At 39.0% G+C, this 22,779-nt stretch overlaps 1 protein-coding gene across 1 annotated transcript in view; it reads left to right on the top strand.

Annotated features, from left to right (window-relative positions):
* Positions 1–939: 939 nt before the first annotated feature.
* PARG (poly (ADP-ribose) glycohydrolase) overlaps positions 940–22,779 on the top strand; it is a 58,627-nt gene continuing 36,787 nt past the window's right edge. Inside the window, exons 1-6 of the mRNA XM_010155190.1 lie at positions 940–998; positions 3,670–4,650; positions 7,134–7,317; positions 8,573–8,695; positions 10,008–10,091; positions 11,270–11,344. Coding sequence (XP_010153492.1) covers positions 946–998; positions 3,670–4,650; positions 7,134–7,317; positions 8,573–8,695; positions 10,008–10,091; positions 11,270–11,344 — 1,500 coding nt within the window. The 5' untranslated portion in view covers positions 940–945. The remainder of the gene's footprint in view (positions 999–3,669; positions 4,651–7,133; positions 7,318–8,572; positions 8,696–10,007; positions 10,092–11,269; positions 11,345–22,779) is intronic.

The following is a 22,779-nucleotide window of genomic DNA, read 5'->3' as shown; positions in this document are numbered from 1 at the left end:
GATCTAAAGCCAATTGCCAAATTTTTAGAATTGCCTTTAAACAATAAAGCAAACCCCCCTCCTAATACTAATGAAGATTACTTTCCAGTTGTGAAATACCTGCTTTGAGGGTTTTTTTTTCCCCTATTCCCTCTCCTCAAGTCTCTGAATAATTAGTTTGAGTTCTGCAGTTGTATTGAAAGCTTCCCTGAACTGCAGTGTCACAGAGGTAGGACTGATGACATTCAGTGCAGCTGTGTCGTCGTAGTAAATCTGAAAAAAAATGTGACCATCACATTTTGCTGTTCAGGGGAGTAAGCACTGATAGGCTTTACAAATTGTTTATGGATGGAGGGGGAAATATAATCCTTTTCTCAGCACTTGCTGCGTCTGACGTACAATCTCATATATAAAGTGATATATATATACACAGGGTGCTACATACGGATGAAGTTCTCAGCTGGGTCTTCAAAGATGCCTCGTTGTTAGCTTTGGTTTTGTTCTAAGTTATGTGATGTTGCCTGTTCACTCCAAAATTCAGCAGAAGTCTTTCAGGGCTCACTGTGGTGGTGATAGTAATTAAAAGTGACGATGAGAGCTGGAAAGTTCAAGTTGCCTTTTTTTTTTTTTTTTAATTTAGAGATTCATGGTGTGTTTTTACTCATGTTAAAAAAAAAAAAAGTTGGATGGAAAAAACCCACCACACACCAAGCCTGGTATTTATAGAGATTATTACAGAAGCTACAGCTGCTGGCTGATACAAATTGAATATTGCATCACGTGTAGTTGTCATAGTGCTAGTGTCTGGACGGTCCCTATAGCAGAGATGATAACGAGGATTTGAAGTGAGATGTTTTTATCTTCGTCCAGTACAAGTTATCTTATTCATATGCAATCATGTTGTAGTTTTATCGTGTTTCATGAAATAATGTAATGAACTGTGGTTTTTCAGTTTGTAAACAACAGATGATTACCACTTGGTTGGAGAGCAAAGGACGCAAGACAACCGAGTCCAAAAGGTAAGGTGTGCAGTATATCTGTTCAAAAGTTGTCTTCTGTGAGCAGGCCTGTGGGGAACCAGAAGTGCAGGGAGCAGGTACAGCTAGCTGCTGAAGGAAAAGCAACCCTGTTTCTGAGCTTTCCTGACCTTGGCACATCCTCCGAGTACAACTAACTGACAGACTTCACTGCAAAATGTGAACTAGCTCCTGCCCCTCTCCTCTAACCCCCAATCCCAAACTTTTTGTGCACTTAGCTTCCTGAGGCACCTCACTGTTTAGGTGAATGACTACAGTTGCTCCTGCAAGGAAAAAGATGGGGACCTGCAGCGAGGGAAGGCAAAGTGGGATTGCTGCTTCCAGTGGCAGCCAAGCACTAGATCGAGATAGCCGTGATACCATACTGCGACCTTGGTCCACAGCTCTGCTCTTAGTTTAGTTTAGCATAGGGCAATAGCAGTTACGGAGTTTGGCTGATGGTCCTGGATTCAACTCACAGTTCTGTTGTTAATTTACAGACAGAAGTCTGTTATGATTTGTCTCATTGGACTGTGATTGTAATGTAAGCATGTGCAGCTTGAATTAATTTGGACCAGAATTTACAGGTACTTAAATGTACATTGAAGTTATTCTGTGAAAGATGTTATGAAAGTCTTGCTGCTGAATGGTGCCAGGTAAAATTTGATATTTTCTGCTAATGTAGTCTGTCAGGAGCAATGTTTGCAAGGCAGCATTAAAATTAAACTCCAGAGAGTTTGTGTCTGGTGCAGAGGAATATCAGATATTACTTTTCTCTAATTGCAATTGTAAATCTGGTGGTTTATTTTTCACTCCTGTTTGTTAACAAATAGAAATTGAAATCCAGAGCAGTACTAAAATGTTCAAGAAAATCATTAGCACAAGTTTTCTGAGATCAATACGGAGGTACGCAGGGCTCAGTTACAGGCTCGCAGGTTGCAGTAAGGCAAAGGTGTTAAAAGGATGCTTAAGGAGGGAATGATTTTTTGTAAATCTGGTGGTTTATTTTTCACTCCTGTTTGTTAACAAATAGAAATTGAAATCCAGAGCAGTACTAAAATGTTCAAGAAAATCATTAGCACAAGTTTTCTGAGATCAATACAGAGGTACGCAGGGCTCAGTTACAGGCTCGCAGGTTGCAGTAAGGCAAAGGTGTTAAAAGGATGCTTAAGGAGGGAATGCTTTTTTTTTTTTTTTTTTAAATTCACTTTGGCACATTGCTTTTACGTGCTGTCCACCAGCCTTGCCGGCAGGTTACAGCCTAGTCAGTTTTAAGTAGCAGGTTAGTTATGTAAACACTTTGGGTGCCTTTCTGTTGCTGTTAACACCATAATTTTAACTTATTTGAATTTGAACGTTGTCTTTTAGATTGGATTTCTCATGTGAAGTTGACGATGGGTGTTTAAAGTACCTTTTAAACAGTTTTTCTCTGAGATGCAGCAGTAACATAACTTCAGATTTTATTCATCAGAATTTTCAGTGCAGGAACAAATGCATTGGTGGGGAATTAAATTATCCTAACATGAAACTCTCTAGAATACTCGTTTCCAAATAATCTTCCTATGGGTGAAGTTCCAAACAATCATCTGTTGCTCTAAGCCCCTTTGTTTTTTTTTGTTCTGTAGCAGTAAAGTTGTGAATGCTATCTCTTTTTCCAGTGCTCTTTTAAAAGAGAATCTGTTATCATTCATGGAGAGAATTAATGCCTTCAGGAGTCTATTAAGATGTTCAGTTACTGAATTTAGGACTGTGTGAGAATTGTGTATTTTCCTATTTAGTGCAGATGAGAAACTGGGCAATGACAAGTCATACAGAGTCTAACAGGCTTACTACAATGTTGTAATAGTGCGTTCAGGAGAAGTTACTGTTTGGGGTGATACATTCACCAAGACTAGTCAGGGTTTTTTAATAATATGGCATCTAAGTGTTTTCTTTATCAATATACTGACACAAAAATCAGTACATAAAGTGTGAAATGACTTTACAGTGTCGTCTTGAAGTTTCAGCTGACCATACGAAAGTCACTTTGTTTCCTGCGTAACTACTAAGACACGTTTCTTTCTGTTCCTTGTGTACAACAGTGCAGTTCTTTAAAAATAATAATTGATTTAATGTGTCTTTATTATCAGTTCTAAATATATTTTACTCTTATGCTTTTGTGTTGTGAATTTTTTGAAGAGTCATGGGCTCCTTTATAAAAGTAAGGAAGTTATAGGATGTTTTTGAGACTATGAGCTACTGTGTCCTGTTCTTTTGAAATGAATTTGTGGCTCTGAGGGAATGGCTACGAAACCATTGATTTCCTTGTATTTACCTGATAAAAATGGAAGTTAAGGAGATTTTATCATGACCTAACTTTTTTCATCTGGGGGAAGTAACTAAATATTATTTAGTTAATAATGTTTAGATTTGCAAATAAGGGTGATTAATCACTGGGGTAGATTTCGAAGGTAACTGATTCATCGTCCTTTGGAGCATTTAAGTGGAAATAGGTTGCTACTGAGCTATGTTCCCCAGTGCAATAAAACTTGTTGATCCTGCTAGTGCTCACTTTTAGGATATAATGGGCAAAATTCTGTAGTTTCTGTTGTATGTTTATAATAATTCCTTTAAAATACTCACAGAAATTTCATTTGGAGATAAGACATTAAATTCCTTTACTTGTCTTCCACAGTTTACACAGCAAAATTCATAACAATACTGAAGCAAATCCCGAGATGACTTCCATTAAAAAAGAGAACTTTTGTGAGCATGATGTGAAAAAGCTAGAGAATATTTGTCAGCAAAATTATTCAAAAATATCCGTGGAAGTTGGTGCAAAGCATGTAAATTTGCCTCAGACAGGCAGCATGTGTAACTGGGAGGCTGAGGACAAAGATCCAGTCTTAGTCACAGAGCCTGTGAAGGGGACGCAGTCTGGAGACCTCTTTAGAAACGCCAACATGGATCCGATGCACAAAACTGGCAAGCAGGCTCAGAGAGGCTGTGAAGACAGCAGTGACAATTGGACTCCGAGGAAATTATCATCAGGACGGTCCTTGAAAACAGGAATTACAAAACTTTCTTCCAAAGACACGGAGACAGATGGACAAGTGGCTTCATGCAATTCACAGAAGCAGAAGAGCTGCAATTCTGTCTGTTTAACGGGCGAACAAGAAGGGGTTGTAGTTCCAGAAAGCCCACTCTCAGATGCTGGTTGTGACACTTGCGTGCATGATCTTGGAGGTCCTGGGAAACTGAGCAAATGTCAGAGCAGTTCAGGGGATTCACCTGCCTTTGAGAAAGAAAGTGAACCAGAGTCACCCATGGATGTAGATAATTCTAAAAATAGCTGTCATGGGTCAGAGGCTGATGAAGAAACAAGTCCATTTCTTGATGAGCGAGAGGAGATTCATTTGTCAAAATCTATAAACAAATCGTTTAAAATTCAGTATGGGGATGCTGAACTGGAGTCAAGAAAGTCATGTTTTTCTGCCAAGGGCTGTGAAAGCTTTGAGGAAACAGATAATTCTGTTAAAGAGGATGGTCTGCATACAAAATCACCTGGGATCTCTCCTGCTCCATCGTCAGAATGCAAAACTGTAAAGCAGGGTGTGAAAAGAGACTCCAAAATCACCTCTCACTTCATGAGGATACCCAAAGTTGAGGAAAAAAGGTAGTGTTCTGTCTGCCCCTTCATTTGGTTTTTCACACTTAAAAATTCCCTCTTGGGTGAATAGCACTTTGGCGCTGGATTGTATGAAGAGTTTTGCGAAATGTATGTTAAGACAAATTTTCACGTAAGCTTGAAATAACTTATTTTCAATGGCAACACTTCTGGGTTTTTTTCATAGGATAGGTTTGTCCAGTGCAGTTTTTCTAAATCATTGGAGACCTATGAAAATTGGGAATTAAGGCCCTGTAGGAAGTTGATTTTATGTATCAAAGAAGTGATTTAACACCACGGGATTTCTAATGCTTGAAAACGAATCATGGTACAGGAGTGCTTTATGGAGTGTAGCTCTAGTATTCCTTATTTCATTTAGAATCCTTGAAATTGATGTGTTCGTGGGGTTTTGTTTGTTTCACCTGTCAAAAATACTGAATCTGTTTTGTTGAATCATCAGTGCTACTGCTGCTTTGAAATAGATGTGAAAAACTTCACTTTTGAAAGCAGTTGCAGAGATGTGTTTTTTGGGGTTGGTTTTTTTTCTTGGCTTTATTTGCAATTAAGGAGAGAGAAAGACTAGTGATTACACACTATAGCAATGGAAGTAGAAGCCCAGAGCATGGCCCAGGACTCCATGTGCTAGATGTTGTGTAAGGACAAAAGGATAATCTCTGCTCTAAGAGCTTAGATTTCAGTGGGAGCTGAGAGAGTGAATAAACAGCAAAATCAGGAATGAGAGGACTGTGTGTGTTGCTGTAATAAGCAATTACCTCAGCAGATTTAACCCCTTAAAGTAAGGCAAGAAGGTAGTTTGGCACATCTTCACTGGGATGTCCTCTGTGAGTGCAAGGAGAAGCACATACCATACCTTTCTCCTGGAGGTGAACAGGCAGGTGATGGAGGGTGTCTGACTAGCAGTGGGAGCTTGCATGTGAGAAATCTTAAGAGATGAGTAGGCTGAGATTGTATTTGGAAAACAGAAAAGGTAGTTCTTGGGGAAGAATGGATGGATGAAGAATTTGCTAAAGAAAGTATGAAGAAGAGGGTCATAAAATTAAAAATTACAGGCTTAGGGAGTACTCTGCTTGTTAATTTAAATTAACTGCTGTTGGAGCAAAGCAGCAGAGGTTGAGGCTTGTGTTTGTCAGTGCTGGAGCGTTGTGTGTTTCGATAAATCCATGTTTGAGAAGCGAAACTCATGCAAAGTTTCCTAGCAGCAGTTTACAGAATAATCAGTAAGGTAGAGTATGAGGCTGTAGAGAGTTTTATGGGATTTTTTGGTTTGGGGTGTTTGTGTGTTCTTTTGGGGGTGTGGTGTTTTGGGTTTTTTTTTTTTTTTTTTCCCCTTCCTGAACAAGATGATGTGAAGGCTATAAACCTCAGGGCCAGGCAAAGTAGGGACACTGTATATACTGCTTAAGAGGGCAATTAGGAAATCTTAAAGCTTTCCTCCTGGTTTCTGTTAGGCCAGGTCTATAGCAGAGAGTAGTCTGGCTCAGATCTTAAATTGTGGAGAAGGAAGCAGTAGTGTATCAAACAGATTTCAGTTATCAGTAATGCTATGCCAGAATTATCCTTTGGCTGTCAGATGAGGCCAGTGGGCCTGTACCCAGTGTCATGCCCGTGTGGCTACACCATCTGCACGTGATCAGCCAGGCTGGAGGCACTGTCTGCACCTGAAGATACTGGCGTGGGCATAGAGGCAGCAGACGGGTTAGACAACGTCTTTAACCGAGGGTGGAGTAAGTTCACTAAGGGGGAATTCGGAGGTCTAAGCAGTACCTCAATGTGTAGGCTTTTAACCTGGTTTGTGTTTTACTCTGAGAACCTTCCCTTGCGTGAGAAGCATCTGGTATGTTAATCAAGCATACATCAGGTTCAGATTTTTCTTCCCCAAAATATCTCAGATCCATGCAAATACCTTAGACCGTTTAAGAGGGTTCTTTCATCTCTTTCATATATTTGAGTTTTGCAAGTGTTTTTTTGATTACTTTTAAATTTCTACTTCCCTTGCAAGTATTGTATGCCTGGCTTAAAAAACACAACCCTAGTGAGAAAAAATGATTAGGTAGTGTTTGGTGGTGTTTTTGTTTGAAGAAGGAGTATGTGAATTTGTGGGTTTTCTAACAGTTGAGGAGGGGCTGTAGAGGGTATCCTGACAAATGCAGACCAATATCTGTCCCTGGATAACGGATCCTGCTGCAGGAGAGCATGACTGCAGAGGAGAACCCTGCCTTGCTAGCCTACTGCAGCTCTGTGAAGGTGTTTGTAAGCCTGGAGAGAAGAGTGTGTATTGGCATGTGCTGGGGTGGAGGAGGTTGGTGATGGTGGGGGTTTTCCCCAAATAAAGCTTTGGCCTGGAGCCACAGCAAAGGCTGTAGCAAATAAACTGACTTACAAACATAACGCTGGAGTGGAAGCTTGTGTATGTGCATGCCGGGTTTTTCAGTGGAAATAAAATGCCTGAACGTATTTTATTTTAACAGCAGGAAAGAAAAATGTGAATTCAAACCCCAGAGGCCAGGAAGGAAGATTCCTAAATATATGCCACCTCCTCTTCCAACAAATAAGAAATGGTTTGGGACGCCGATTGAAGAGATGAGAAGAATGCCAATGTGTGGGGCCCGTCTTCCTCATCTGCGACCCTCAGCCAATCATACAGTAACCATCAGAGTATGATAATTCATTGTATTACCTGAAATCAAATTTCATATTATTGAACAGTTCAGTGAGAAATGCCAAATGTTAGTCTTGCAGTATTAGCAGGATGTGGAAATCTTTCTTTGCCATTCTTTGTGAGCCAACTGGGGCAACTGATTTTCCTGAAAATTGACTTTTCTGATGCACACAGTTATGATATTAAGATCCAGATAAATGTAATTATGGTTTTACTGTCCTTGCCTTGTTAGGTACAAGTATTATTCTTATACACAGGTGTTCTTCCTTGTCCGAGTTATAAACTGTGGGAACTTAAATATGCAAGTGAAATTTGTACTTCATGTTATATTTTCATTCTAATAGGATTCTCTTTTGGGTTCAGCATATACAAAAGGCTCGAGATAATGAAAAAGACAAAGAATGAAGAGGAGTTTCTAGCAATTTTACCAGAGCACTTAGATCAAATCTGATGTATTGGTCTTTAATCCTTTGGAGTAGTATGCGGACAAATTACTGTTGAAATAAAATATGTGACCAGAAACTTATAGGGTTATGGATAAATCCCAAACAGAAGAAAAGCACGTTAAGTTTAAATGCAAATTTTGAGAGAATTGTTGCTGCCAGAGGCTGTATAGCAGATTAAATCTTCAAGAACATTATGTTACTTATTTTAACACTTCTGATGTTCTGTGGCATAAACTTGAAGTACTGCTATGTCTGTAATGATTTCTTATCCTCTTCAGTGTTAGGTTAAGAAGAGTTATTTCTGCACATGACTATGGTTACGTTTGAAACTACATCTTGAAGATATTTGAACTATGTAGCTGCTTAAATTCATAAATGAGGAAGTCTTCAGCTGATAATTGGACATAAAATAATTGCATATATTAGCTTTATTTCAGTGTGTTTCAAGATCTGAAATGATGAGGTGATTTTTTTTTTTCACCAAGTGTAAGAGCAGCAGAAGGAAGTCTTCAGCTGATAATTGGACATAAAATAATTGCATATATTAGCTTTATTTCAGTGTGTTTCAAGATCTGAAATGATGATGTTTTTTTTCCACCAAGTGTAACAGCAGCAGAGTAACAGATGGGAGTTATTTCTAACTGAATATCCTTCAGGTGGTCGGTTTGTAGCTTTCTCCTTTCCAAAAAGAGTGCCTGTAGATAAGCGCTTTTTTCAACTATGTTCTTGCTTTCTTTTTATTTCTGCCACTCAAAAACTTGAAAGTACAGTCTGTGCTTTCTCCCTGCCTCCTCCTGTGTTGCAGGTAGATCTTCTGAGGGAAGGAGAGGTGCCTAAACCTTTTCCAACTCACTACAAAGATTTGTGGGACAACAAACATGTTAAAATGCCCTGCTCAGAACAAAATCTATACCCCGTAGAGGATGAGGTAAGGTAAAGTATTTACAGTTGTGTAATCAGATAAGTTTGTTTACATATAGATATATTTTTTCAGTTTACTTCACTTGTCAGTTGGCAGACTGTGTGTATGGAATTGAAAAATCCGTAAGATGAACACACCTGGTTTGAAAAGTTGGATTCTGAGTCATGATGCTTCAGGCAGAGCAGATGATGTTTTTTTACCTAGCCACTGATTTGATGGTGGATATATTGCTGTACTTATATGGAGTATAGGCTTATATTCTATGTAAGTCATACATAACATATAAATACATAAAAATATAAATATATTTTGTGCATGTGAAGCAATCTGGGATGCCAGCAGATGTCAATTAATTGGTAACCACATTCTGATTGCAATACCTGACAGGATATTATGGATAGATTGAGGTGCATCTGACTGCTGTTCTGCTGAAAGAATGGTGGCGAGATTAGAGTTGGCCCTGCATGGTTTGTTGATCTGATATTTCTTGCCATTGCTCGAGACTTTACTGAAACACACCCACTGAAATTCTTTAGACTGTGATGAGTAAAACGAGCGAGTGTGTCCTGTAGTGAAGACTGCATCATGATTATTGATGCTTGAATCTGGAACAGGGAGTTTTTATAGCCTCTAGGAAATTCTCTTAGTCTCTTAATTTATCAATTTTACAGATACAGTATAAAATGCATTTAATTGAAGTTGCAAGGACAAAGTGTTGATAAGATCTTTGTTGCCACTTGTGCAAGATGAGTTGTCTCTTCCCTTGTGGCAGTTGTCTAAGAAATACCATTATTGCTTGCAATGGGCAATAAGGCTTTCTGTTGAGGAAAAATACTACAGGATGTCTTAAATTTGGGTTGATGCAAGAGTCAGCTGTAGCAATATGCTGTGCCCTTAATGTTCTTTAAACTACATTTTTGTAAGGTTGGTTGAGTTTATATTTTTGGGTTGCAGATTATATGAGCTGTGGTCATGTTTTATCTGCAGAATCCACTTTCTTCACAAGGAATGTACTGAACATTATTTGTCCTTCTTGAGATGGCAGGAGGAAGAGGGCTGCGTATATGAAAAAGAGGTCTTTGAAGCATTTACTAAATGCGTAATTAAAACCGAACTCTTGAAGAAGTAAAATGCAGTGAAGTAGAAGTTGCAGAAGTACTTTATAGTTACTCAAAATATGTGGTTTACTTTTAAAGAACTTGACAAATAAAGCAAACTTGATCTAAAAAAATATGGCAAGGAAGATGATTATTAGTAAATATGTCTGTCTGTTTTGAGTAACTTTAATCTGACTTTGTTTTGGACTTTTGTTTTTAAGAATGGAGATAGAACTGCTGGAAGTCGATGGGAACTAATCCAAACTGCCTTACTTAACAAATTTACTTGCTCGCATGATTTGAAGGTAAGCTTGTCAATTTAAAATCAAGTCTATATACATATAAGTACATTCAGGCTCCCTGTGTACTGGTAGCGACTCTGGCTCGGTCCTGTTTGTTTAATCACTTGATAAATGAAGATAAAGAATCTATGCTGTTGAAAGGGATTCCCTATAAATTAGGGGTCTTTAATGAGTTGTAAGTGTTAGCACTGAATTTATTAGGTATTATTAAAATTAATTGTCTTTTATGCTGTTGAAAGGGATTCCCTATAAATTAGGGGTCTTTAATGAGTTGTAAGTGTTAGCACTGAATTTATTAGGTATTATTAAAATTGTCTTTCGTCAGTCTACACAAAACTCTGTTTGTCCAGCAGTATCTAGTAGTTTGTGGTAAATGTAGCATGTAAGCTTTTTCTATAACCAGGTGGTAGGATGAAGCACAGGTGAGAGTTTGGAGGAGGAAGTGTTCACACCAGCATACTCCTCTAGAATTGCAGCAATTCAGGCTGCTGAAAAGAGTGTGTATGTTTTGGAGACTCGTGCTCTGTTGGTGATTGCTGTTCTCATTGGCTTTTAATGAATTGTGATTTGGAGCAGATTAGAGTTGCTATTATGTTTTTTGTGAAGAATAATGTAATTTAGATAATGCCTGAAAGGCAGGGAAGGATGAAGATGTAAAAACTACAGATAAACTTTAAATGAGTAAAGAGTGCTCCCCTGGCAATGAACGAAACTTCCCTCGGTAATACTAATATATTTATGGTATTTTTTCCTTGAGAACTTCTTAAAGGTGGTTGCTGTTGTAATGGGCCTATTTTTTTTTTTTTTGTTGTGGTAAGTTCCTAAACTGGTAAAACTGCTTCTGCTATATTGCTGAGGGACAACTTTTTGGTATTTTTAGAGACCAAGGATGGGGTTGGGAATGCTTATGTTCTGTGTTGTAGGCAGGTCCAAGCATGCCTTGTCTTATGCTAGGAGGAAAAACCTGTGGACTAAAACTTATTCAATGCTAAACCTAAAATACAGGATTCAGTATCATGGAGTCGCACCGTTTTAACATAGTCGTCTGGATTTTGTTAGGCTCTGTATGAGCTTTTAACCACTAGGTGGTACTGTTCCTTCAAAAAGGAAATTTCATAAACTCGTTTTTCTTCTGTTAAGAAGTACCTCTAAGACTTATTTTTGTTGTGCTCTTTCCGTAGGAGGCTATACTGAGATACAATGTTGCTTATTCCAAGAAATGGGATTTCACAGCTCTTAATGACTTCTGTGAGAAGGTAAACCAAGTTGATTTAAAATAGGAAAAAAAAATAAAATAGAAGTGGCTACTTTGTCTTTGTGTCTCAATGCTTTTGGCTTTATTTTCCTTTTCAAGAGTAAAACGTTTGCAGCCATCATCTATGTGGATGGTTCTGCTGGTAACTTCAGTTGAAGTGATGATTATACTGTATAAACTGGATTCAATTTAAATCTTGAACAGGTTAATTTAGTGGTTCAATAACAACGAAGGTTACTGAAGGCAAGGTGAGAAATGCCTTTTTTGTTAATAAATACAGCTTTCATAAAGGTATTAATATTTCTAGTGTAATGGTTTCTTGTTTTAAACTGTTGCTTTTTTTTTTCCCCCTTTTTAAAAAACTGTAATGTTGTGTTACCATGGTGTTTGTATAGGCTGTGCTTTGTTGATCTAGCAGTAAAATTTTGCTGTATGCTGAGGTGATTGATTTGAACTGTAAAGCCTTTGAAAGATTGGGGTGGGTTTTTATGACTTCGTGTTACCTTCCTGGAAGGATGGAAAAGAAAAATTAATAGTAAGTGACAGATGCAAGTTGGACTATTATTAATGTAGATCCTGACTGATGATCAGAAATGATGTTATTTTGAGCAGTATGGGGGATGAGATGCAGTAGAAATTGTTGCAGTTTTCTTTCATCAGCTCAGAAATGCTTTTAAAAGAACACCGGTGCTTGTTTTCTCAAAAGAGGCTTGCTGTGCTCTGTTAAGGTTCAGTGGAAACTAAATTTGATTTTAAGTTAATTCTGTTAGTTACGTATGTTTAAAATAGATGTCTGCTTAATTCACGTGCTCAGAGGAGCTGTGCCTTCTACTGCCTATTTCCCTTGCACGTAGGGACTACTCTTTTATAGAATGGGTTTTGTTTGGCATGCAACAGTGTTGTTATTACTGACAGTGGGTACCTATAAAAGTACCAGTGGTATCATACTTGCTAGCTGTGATGTTTGCCCATCTTGCTGGTTTAGTGCTCCCTCCTTTCCTCTGTCGGGATCTCTGATTTTCAGGCTGTCATGGCTGATGGTAGAGGCTGTGGACATTTGGCTTCCTTGCTCCTGCTGACTCCTGTACTAACTGAAATTAACTTGGCCTGTTCATTTATGTGTTGTTAAAGAATATGTATTTATATTATGAGAATGTTTTAAAGTACAAGCAAACTATTTATTTAAAAATCTGACTCGGGAATATACCAGATTTGCGTCCCATTGGTACAACGCAGCTGAGCTTGTCCTGATGTGTTCGTATCGTGCGTTTGGAAACTATGGGTGGTTAGATTCAGAAATCATCAGCCAGGGAGAGTAACAAATAGCAGCGCTCTCCAGAGAAAAGAGGAACAATATGTATTGGGCATCAATCTTTCACTCAGGGTGAAAAGGCAGTTTCTGTCACCCGGGAATGATGATTTATTTGTGACGTTCCCAGATGAAAGAAGAGCTGTTTCAAAACATGGATTTTAGACCAAGGTGAAGGGTGTGCAGCAGTATATTAAACGAAGAACAGTAAAGCACCCTAAGACAGTGGGTTCTTGTAGACCACAGGAGCAAAATCTCACCCTGGCTTTGTTTATTGAATGTATTGTGTTTAGTGAACAGAACGTGGGGGGAGTTTTGTAAATTAACAAGGCATCTGCTTTCAAAGGCTGTTTGCAGTCTGCTTAAGTGAGCAGCTACTGAGTGAAAAATTGAGATCTCTGTGGAAATGACCTAAATGTACTAGCTGTAGTGAAGTGTAGCTTTGGAGTTTCTGTATTTGGGATGATTGTGGGCTTACTGTTGGCTTGTGTATCTTCTAGTTTATCATATGGCTTTGAGGGAAGAGGGGAACTGTTTCGGGTGACCTTTGCTCAGCAGAGGTTGAGAGTGTTGAAAGGAAAGCTGGCTTGACTGATCAGCCCAAAGGGAGGGGCAGCAGCTCAACAGGGGGAGAAAGGGTCAGAGATACATCTAAAAAGATTAAACCAGAGTGATATTGTTGGGTGATACTGTCTTCCAATACATTCATGTCCAAGAATTCTGTGGTCTGATTCAGAAGGGAGCTGGGAGACAAATCTCACGGTGTCTAGTCACTTAAGGCCACTGTATTCAGATGTTAACTTTAATAGATCTGCGCTTGGTGAATTACAAAGTGCCATTTGTTATTTTATCCTGTGATTCTGGACACAGCTTACCTTTATCTATTAATCTATTACAGGTTTCCTTATCAGTCTCACATTGTGTTTCCTATTTTAGGTAGTATCCTTCAAGTCACAATATGCATTATTTTTAAGTCCTTGTAATAACAATAATAACCAGTTTCTTGGGCTTAAGTTTATTTTTCTTTAAGATGAAAACACTTCTACTTTATTACCTGATACTTATTTCTCATTAGTTATGTGAGCTAGGATGTTTTTCCAAAACAACATACAACACGTAGAGGCTGACCAGTTTTAGTTTGTCCAAAGTGTTGTCAGAAGAGGGAGCCCTCATACCATTTTCAGAAGAGTCTTTTGGATGCCAGTCAATGTATGGAAGTAAAATTCTTATTTGTACAGTGAAGTAAATTTATGAGCTTGTTGTTTGTTTAGGTGGTTGTTTGTTTTTTTTCTTTTAAAAAGTTCATACCACCCATTAGTAATGTACGTAAAGCACTCTGAAGGTTATTTGCTTCAGACATCTGTCAGTTTTGTTGTCCTCTGTGGTTCCTCCACACGGTTGTATTGATTTGTTTTCCCATCTATTTGTTAGTATTGGCAAACAGGCTTAGGATTTATTCAAGTTATTACTTAGTGGATGAAAATTACTAGTGCTAATATCTTTCTTCTTACTTGCAAAATTCTTGTCAGTTGAAAGTCATCCTTATTTTTTTTTTTTTTTCCTGGAACTTACCTAGAAGCCAGACAGGAAAGAGTAAACAAGCAGCAGAAAAGGAAACACAAGGAAACTGCTGTGAATGGAGCTGTCTCTGGACCCACAATGTGTTGTAGATGAGCTTCTTTTAAGTGAATGATAATAGGTTGGGAATTTACTGTGTGCTTTTGATTGGCAGTGCTACATACTGTAGTATTTTAAAATATGTTTTTCTAAGCTGTCTGCAGAACTTTAAATGCTCGGTGCCTGCTTGATGCAAGTAGGAAGACTTAAAGGGGTTTCGCTATCAGTATCTTTGCAAAGACACTCTCATTCTCCACTCACTTTCCAGTGACCAGGATATTTGCTGTTGATTCCCATATAAATTCAGGAAATCCTTTTCTACTGTGAAAGAAGCTGTGTAACTTTTCCATTTGGATTTTTCTATGAGGTTGAAAGAAACATGACAATGCTCTGTATAAAAGCCAGTCTCTTCTCCTGTCTGTACTTAATTGCAGAGAATCTTCAGCATGAAGGAAAAGGAAGAATGTACCAGGCCGCTTGGTCCGTGCTCCTTTTTCTCCTTTTCCAGTCCAGCATGAATTCAGTGGTTTTAGCTTCAAACTGGCTGTTAGCAGGGTTTTTTTTTTATGGCACAAATCTTAGTTTATCCTAAAATCTGATAAAAAGCTATGTAGCAAGCAAACAAGGTCAGTTCTCAGGCTGAAGGAATGTACTGTTATTTTTCTTCACCCTTTAGTTATGCTTTTACATGATATAGAATATGGGCTATTAAAAATATTTGTCTTACAACTACAGCTGTAATTAGTTTTGAAACAGAATTAGAAAAGGAGTCTTATTTTTCCCTGCTTTTTCTATTAAAACTTGATGATCATACGTCTGGATGCTAGATCCTTTTAGAAGTCCAGAACAGCCAGGATTTCTAGAACATCACTTCATAACTTTTTCAGCTTTTCATTTAAATGTCACTTACAAATACATGAACTTATTAATATATAATATTCAAGAAAAATCTGTAAACAAATTCATTTGTAAATAGAACAACTTCTGTTTCCAGAAATATCACACATCCATATTACAGATGTTTTGCTGTTCCAAAAGTCCAGTTTCCTTTTCTTGAAAACTTGAAGTTAATCATTGTACAAGAAACTATTTTTCATTTGCACAAATCCTTACTGTTTAAAGTTTGGCCTAGCAATGTTTGAATGTGTATGTGCGCACTTTCTAAGACACCAACTTCTACTACTATGGGTGTTCTGGGCCGATTCCAGAATATAGGTTAATATTCTTAAAAGTGAGGTTTGATGGAGTGTATTACAATGAGTCTTGTTTCTATTAGTCAGTGCTTTGCACTTAGGAATTGAAGAAAATGCTTATATTTCACTGAAAAACCTAACGAATGCGTGTTATTGAATCGCTGATTTGCAGTGTAAACCTAGTAAAACCTGGGGTAATATTTATAGAAGGTGCTTAGTGCCTTTTTTTGCCGACTGTAGTTTTTCATTTGAATGTCTGCTACCTCAGAGTATACTAGCACATTTGGCATGAACTTGGTACTTTCAGAAAATGTGTCAGATGCAAGTGATTTGAGATGTTTGTGAATGTTTGAGAACTGAGAGGAAAAATCAGATGTGCAAATATTGGCAGCATGTTTGCTTCCTCTCGGGGAACTGGTTGCATTTTGACATCACTGAGCTGATTTGAATGAAAGGAAGAAGTGTCCTTTCAATTAAATACTTCAATTGCAAAATTTCAAACAGCCACAGAACCACACAGCCTGTAAGTATGTGTGGTCTTACACTTAACAACCTTAATTTAATAACCTTAAGGAATTTTGGAAATTACCTGGACATTTTTGGAAATTATACTTCCATTTTTTTTACCATTATTTCAATTTTTCATCTAAAAAAAGGACTATAAATGCAATGTCTGAAGATGATGTGACTATCGCACAGTCTAGTTGGATTGTGGTTGAGCTCTAGATTTTCCCTCATTTGATAAAGGCCAACCTGTTTAAGAACATCCGCTACTCTTAAGTATGTGCGCATCTTGGGAGATTTTTGTGTTCTGAGGAGGCTTTACCCCACTCTTGTCTCCTAGCGCGTTTTACGAACCATGTCAGTCTTGCCTGTAAGTTTTGTTGTTTGAATGACCTGCTTGAAAAAATGATTGCTGTAATCAGTGATACTGAAATAGAAGGAATTGTTCTGGAGACTGGGTTTTTGATAAATCATTTTTATAATTGTCTGGACAGTACTAACAGAAGTGAGCATTGTACGGAGATGTCAGCACTACAAATGCAGGCTTTTAAGCAAAAACCAAAATGTCCCAAGGCTGAAAATAGACTATCCGTTGCTCCTTGCTGGATTTCATTTTAGTCCAGATGTTTTCAAACAATTTTCATTACATCAGGTTACCTTATTAAAATCTAAGCTGAAAAGGTCTTTTGAGCATGCTATGGAGGGTTTTCTTTTCACAGCAGCAGAAAGGAATTTGTCCCCATATTGAACAAAACGTGAGCTTTTCCAGGGGGATGGGGGGAGTGTGCATCTTGTACACGTTCAGAATGTGAGAAGCTAAGGAGAAATAGCACTGAGTACTGGATCACAGCCTTATTCTGAGTTTTCTATACTTTCTCAGCCAAACGGTTGACTGTCTTCTCAGTGGTGTTTTGTAGGCACCATCTCCTTGACTACTGCCTCAGACTATTGACCAGGGAAGGGATAGCTACCTATACTGCATGTGGCGTTTTAATTACATTGTGTTTTAAGTGTTTGTGGATACTTAATGCTTTGAGACCATGTAAAGATACTCCCAGAGGATCTCTTCCATGGTTTTTCACTGTATCAAGAACATTTTTTTTTCCTTTTTTAAAAAAAAGGAAAAAAAAAAAGGAAAAAGAAAAAATGTACTAAATACAAAAGCTCTGGTTTTAAAAGCTATCTTCTGATAGTAGCTCTTTTTTGCATTGTTTTGTGGGCAGGGGACTGATGAACAGGTATCTTTGCTTCCACTGTATTGTGTATGTCATCATCCATGCTGACCTATCTGTCTCAATACTCTGAGAAGCTCCACTTGGTTGTGGTGGCTTTCCCTAGCTGCTTTGTGTATTTAGTGCTGGGAGGTGTGTGGGTTTTAGTGTGTGTGGGTGGTTTGTTTGTTTGGGTTTTTTTTTTTTTTTTAAATGTCTGTAGCAGTTAGAATGAAAAACTATGATGGTTAAAGCTTTCAAGAGAAATACCCTCTGAAAAGGTCTCTGGAAGTAGGGAAGCAATAAAGAGACATTGCCATTGTTAAGATGACTGTAAAGGCATAAATGAAGTGTATTATAACCATATTTCTGATTTTTTTTTTTCCCCCCTCCTGCTTTTTCATCCTAAAAACTGAATTTGTTTATATTGTGTACTTGTGGATTTTGTTACTAGTTGCCATGTGTTCTTTAAAGAGCAGGTTTGCAAAGGTGACAGAGTGTGTACCCCAGAAGGACTTACTGGGCCAATATAATCTTAATTACTGGATTTTTTCCTCAAGATACTCATCCTTTTGAGTCTGTAATCAAGACAATCAAGTGCAAAACAGTCTATAGATTTCTTGCAATCTACAATGCTACTGTGTTATCTTTAGTTGATTTCCCTTCCCCCTGCTGCCTGTGCTTGAATCTGGTTTTGGTAATATTGAAGAAAACACAGCATTCATAAGGGCAATAGCTATGTTGTCTCACAAAGCTTTTAGTGCCAAGGTTAATGGTTTCAAAAGTGGTTGAAGAAAGTTGTAGTTAAATATCTGAATGCTTCCACACTGGTTTTTAGCAGATGTCTTTAAAATCATAGCAGTATTAAGCTTTTGGTTTTCCCCAATTACTGTGTTTAGACAGGCAAAGTTTTGAATGAACCTGGAAGTGGATCATTTTCACCCTTAGCTTGTGTCAGTCAGATTCAAGACTTCTTTTTCTTCATGCTCTCCTCCACAGTCCTCCTGTGGAAACAAGGTCATTGTCCATTCCACGCCTTTGTGTTACAAGAGTGACTCAGAAGCATTTAGGAAGCCGTATTTGACTCCTCTTCCCAGGACTCTGTACTGCTTTGCAAACGTGTTGCTGCTGCTGCTCGTGACAGAATCGCTCCGCAGGAGCACGCAGGTGGCGGCTGCTGGTGGCCTCTAGAGAATCAGGATTAAGGTTTCACTCACTGGTAATGAAAATGATCGTGATTAGTTTTCCACTACCTTGGAAGTATAAACTGGACTTCTAAGACCATTAAGAGGAGAGGGAAAAGTAAATACACATTTTTCTCTCAGGTTTTATTTACGTGTTGAAAACTGATGTTGTTAGGGATGATACACCTGAGAGATCATTCCAGGGTTGGATTGGCAGAAGACATGAATGAGCCTTCAGGGGGGAAAAAAAACTAAACAAAAATGGATTAACCTCTGCCTTGTAAGCTGTCTTCCTCTTCCCTTCTGAAGTGTCAGTTTGTGGTTTTGATAAATGTCAGAAGCATTCTTCTTCTCGAATAAGATTCTACTCTGCATAATCCAGCGTTAGGGTTTTTTTCCCTCTTCCCTCCAAAGATTACTGTGTCCTTCCTCTGGTTTCTAATCAGACAAGTGCTCACAAAATGGAATGGATTTGACAGCTAAGTGTGTTTCCTACTAAATTAGTTTTGTACGGGAACTGAAGGAGGCAGATGAGAGTTTGTTCTCTCCTGTAGTTTTGGGAGTTCATTAAATAAAATATACACACACACACATTTCCCCCTCCCCCACCTTCCGCCCCGCTTTGCTTCTAGGTTTCAATCTTGTTTCTATGTACAATATTTTGCATTATGACAGAGCCTGTTTTACATAGGCATACGTGTTAGCGGCTGCAGCCTAGCGCCTGTGTCGAGGTATCAGATACACTGATAGTTGTGGCACAGTGTGTTTAATTAGAATTCGTCTACTGCCTGCCCCAGAAGAAAAGGCTTTGTAGAGCATATATGACTTAGTGAAGCTCGTTTGTGTTTTCTGGGGGTATATTAAGTTAGTGTATTCACTTTTTAAGTCACCCGATAGGAACTTGCTTAGGCTTTTTTAGGATGTTCTTTGTGTTTTATCAAACCCCACCCCCCCACCCCCTCCCAGCACTTCTGAATAACAATTTGAGGAAGTTTGCTTTTTAAGGTACTATAATGTTTAAAAGTGCTTATAACAAGGATTAGGGGAAGAAAGGCAGTACAGTTTGGCAGTCTGAGGTTGGTTTACTTTCAGGGAAAAGACCTAAGTGTCAGACAGTTGCTTGGCTGCTTGATTGGTACCAAGGAGTGCTAGTCGTGGATCCAGACTCCACCATGTTTGTTATGCAAACAGCATACAAAAAGCATATAGCTTCTGTGTGAGATAAAGGAGTGAAACATAAAGGAGTAGACAAGTAAATAAGTACAGGCTGCTCTGGAAGGAAGAGAAAATGAAGACAACACTGCTTAGTGCAATAAAGGAGTAGCCACGTACTGTAATTGCTGAAGTATGCTCATGCTTTTGTGTGTCATCTCAAAGGGAAGTCTTAGCTGGAGGGGAACAGTGAGGGAGGCACTTCAGGGTGCCTTGGAGGTTTTTCTGTGGAATACACTTTAAAAAAAGAGAAAAAAGGTAAGAAATCAAAAACGTTAACGTTACACAAAAGTGCACAAGAACCAGTATCTTGTAGAATAGTGCAAAAGCACAACTGAACTCGTACGTCTCGTTTGACAGGGACATGGGAGCTTTTGGAAGGGACATGCAGTCTGTGCGCTGAATCAAAAAAAGCAGCATTTTAAATGCTTATGGGTAGAATAAGGCTGTTAACAGTCAACAAGCTCCTGTTGTCCTTGATCCACAAATATTTGAGACAAATTGAAGATAGTGAAGTATAAAAAAAAAAAATCCTGCAATAAGGGGAATGAACTTAATGTGAACAGAGTTAGTTTGTCTAATTAGTTAGGAGTCTATTACCACTTCTAACCATGTGATATCTCACATCAAAATAATTAGGAAGGCTGTTACTGGAAAGACAGTTCAGTATAATAAGTGATGGTACAGAGCACTTCCAGACTGAAACACAGTAATTTGAAGAAGGTGCATCAGGCATAGCAGCTGGGAAGGAAAAAGTCAGGGGTCAAAATCCATTGCAATCAGGAAATAAAAACATGAAGTCTGAAGGAATCATTCTGGTTTCCTCCTTCATCCTCAAGGACATGGTTCAGTTGGTCCTTGTCCTGCCACAGAAGTTAATATAGGGAAATAAACCCAAACAGATTGAAAGCATTAAGCCGTTGCTGTCTTTGCATGCTGGTTGCCTGTTGGCATGATGACTCTACCTTCCCATGTGATAGATAGAGCTGTCCAAATTTGTGTTCTGTATGTGCAGTTTGTTTGGTCTGATGAGCTGTCGGATTTAGATTTAAACTCTCTACCATCACTATCACCCCATGCTACCTCAGATCCTTCTTATTAGGCCTGTCAGGCATACTCATTCATTACGTTTTGGAGGACTGGTTTATAGCGACAAGAGGCTATTACTTATGGTCATGTTTAGTCGGGCCTCTTTGCTGCAATATAAATGTTCATTTTGCAAAATTGCAGTGCAAGTTTGGCCAAGAGCTCTTACCTCTGCTGTGGCTTGCTCAGCCATTTGCATCTTGTGAACTGGAGCCCTAAGTCATGTTCATTTGATCAGTCACTCCAGTGCAAATACAGATGAAATCACCAAGGGATTTCTTTGGCAAAAGGCAAGTCATGCTTTGTAACTCCAATTCTACATACTTTTCCCTCGGGGTATAACCCCTGCTTTTATTTCAGTCCTAAATATTATTTTTTGCCTAATTGGAGGACTATGAATAAAGTCAACAATGTATTTTTGTTTTTATTTCGAATCCTGAAGGAAGCTGCCAGGGGTACATATGCATCATAAGGAAAGGAGAATCATAGAATCATAGAATGGTTTGGGTTGGAAGGGACCTTAAAGATCATCTAGTTCCAACCCCCCTGCCATGGGCAGGGACACCTTCCACTAGACCAGGTTGCTCCAAGCCTCATCCAGCCTGGCCTTGAAGACATCCAGGGATGGGGCATCCACAGCATCTCTGGGCAACCTGTTCCAGTGCCTCACCACCCTCTCTGTGAAGAATTTCTTCCTGATATCTAAGCTAAACCTCCCTGATTTCAATTTGTACCCATTACCCCTTGTCCTATCACTACAGGCTCTTGTAAAAAGTCCTCTCCCAGTACCCTTGTAGGCCCCCTTCAGATACTGGAAAGCTGCAATGAGGTCTCCCTGGAGCCTCCTCTTCTCCAGGCTGAACACGCTCAATTCTTGCAGCCTTTCGTCATAGGAGAGGTGCTCCAGCCCTCTGATCATCTTCGTGGCCTCCTCTGGACTCGCTCCAAGTGGTCAATATCCTTCTGATATTGAGGGCTCCACAGTTGGACGCAGCACTCCAGGTGGGGTCTCACCAGAGCAGAGGAGAGGGGCAGAATCCCCTCCCTCGACCTGCTGGCCACACTTCTCTGGATACAGCCCAGGATATGGTTGGCCTTCTGGGCTGCCAGCGCACACTGATAAAAATGTTTTATAAAAAACATGGCAACTGCTTGTATTTCAGAATTCCTGAAGTTATAAACCAAATATTATTTTGTAACCATGCAAATCCAATCCTTTCTCTTAATCTTTGCATAGTTGTAGCCTTGCAAAAGGTTGTACGCAGTTAAAAACGCATTATTGAATCAATACAGACATTCCTGTGTGAGATTTACCTCAAAGTGAGGTGCTTGTTGTAACAGCTTCCTACTAACTAGAATATTACTGCATTGTTCAGTGAGAAGAGTTGCAACTGGTATCTGCCTTTGCAGACTATTGATGAGGGCTGAGGCTGGTTCTGTTTCACCTACCACCCACCCTGCAAAACATCTAATAACGTATGAGTCTTTCATAGGCTGGTTTGACTTACTAATGCAGAGGAAAGCTACACCCAACCCCCACCCTGGTTATTTTCTTGTAGCGTTAGCAAGCTCAAGGATCTCAAGGAATTATCAGATGCACCCTTTCAGCAGCAGCAAATAAGTATACTATGTAATGTGACTCTAAATAAGCTGGATTTTACATTAATACAAGTCACTGCTCCTGAAGAGAGTTTCCTTCTAAATAAATCTTCATTCAATTCTGTGACCAGGTATTCTCTGTGCTGTTGCTAGGTTCTCCCAGGTTGGCATTTGCATTGTGGGACGTCTGTCAGATATAGCTGTGGTGTCAGCGCTCCATGTCCTGGACTCCTTTTACTTTCTATGATTGAGTGTTCTTTTCCTGCTGCTTTCAGAGTCTGAAGAGACTGTTAGAGAGAAAACCAGGCTCTGTGTTGCACTGAGCATACCTGAGAATGTGTAGTGACAGTGGTTGTCCTACAGAGCTGCAGCTGTGGTGGCATGCTGGTCTAGTGGTCAAAAGAGGATGAGGGTGAAGCAGCCAGGGGTTTGCAGGTGTTCTTTTTCATAGAATGCACATAGGAATATTCCCTGTACAGGAAGAGTCCATGGGCAGAAATGGGAAATTATGATTACATGGA

The sequence above is a fragment of the Eurypyga helias genome, unplaced genomic scaffold (assembly GCF_000690775.1).
Source record: "Eurypyga helias isolate BGI_N326 unplaced genomic scaffold, ASM69077v1 scaffold5097, whole genome shotgun sequence".
Lineage (NCBI taxonomy): Eukaryota > Metazoa > Chordata > Aves > Eurypygiformes > Eurypygidae > Eurypyga > Eurypyga helias.
This window is presented reverse-complemented; position numbering and strand designations above follow the sequence as displayed.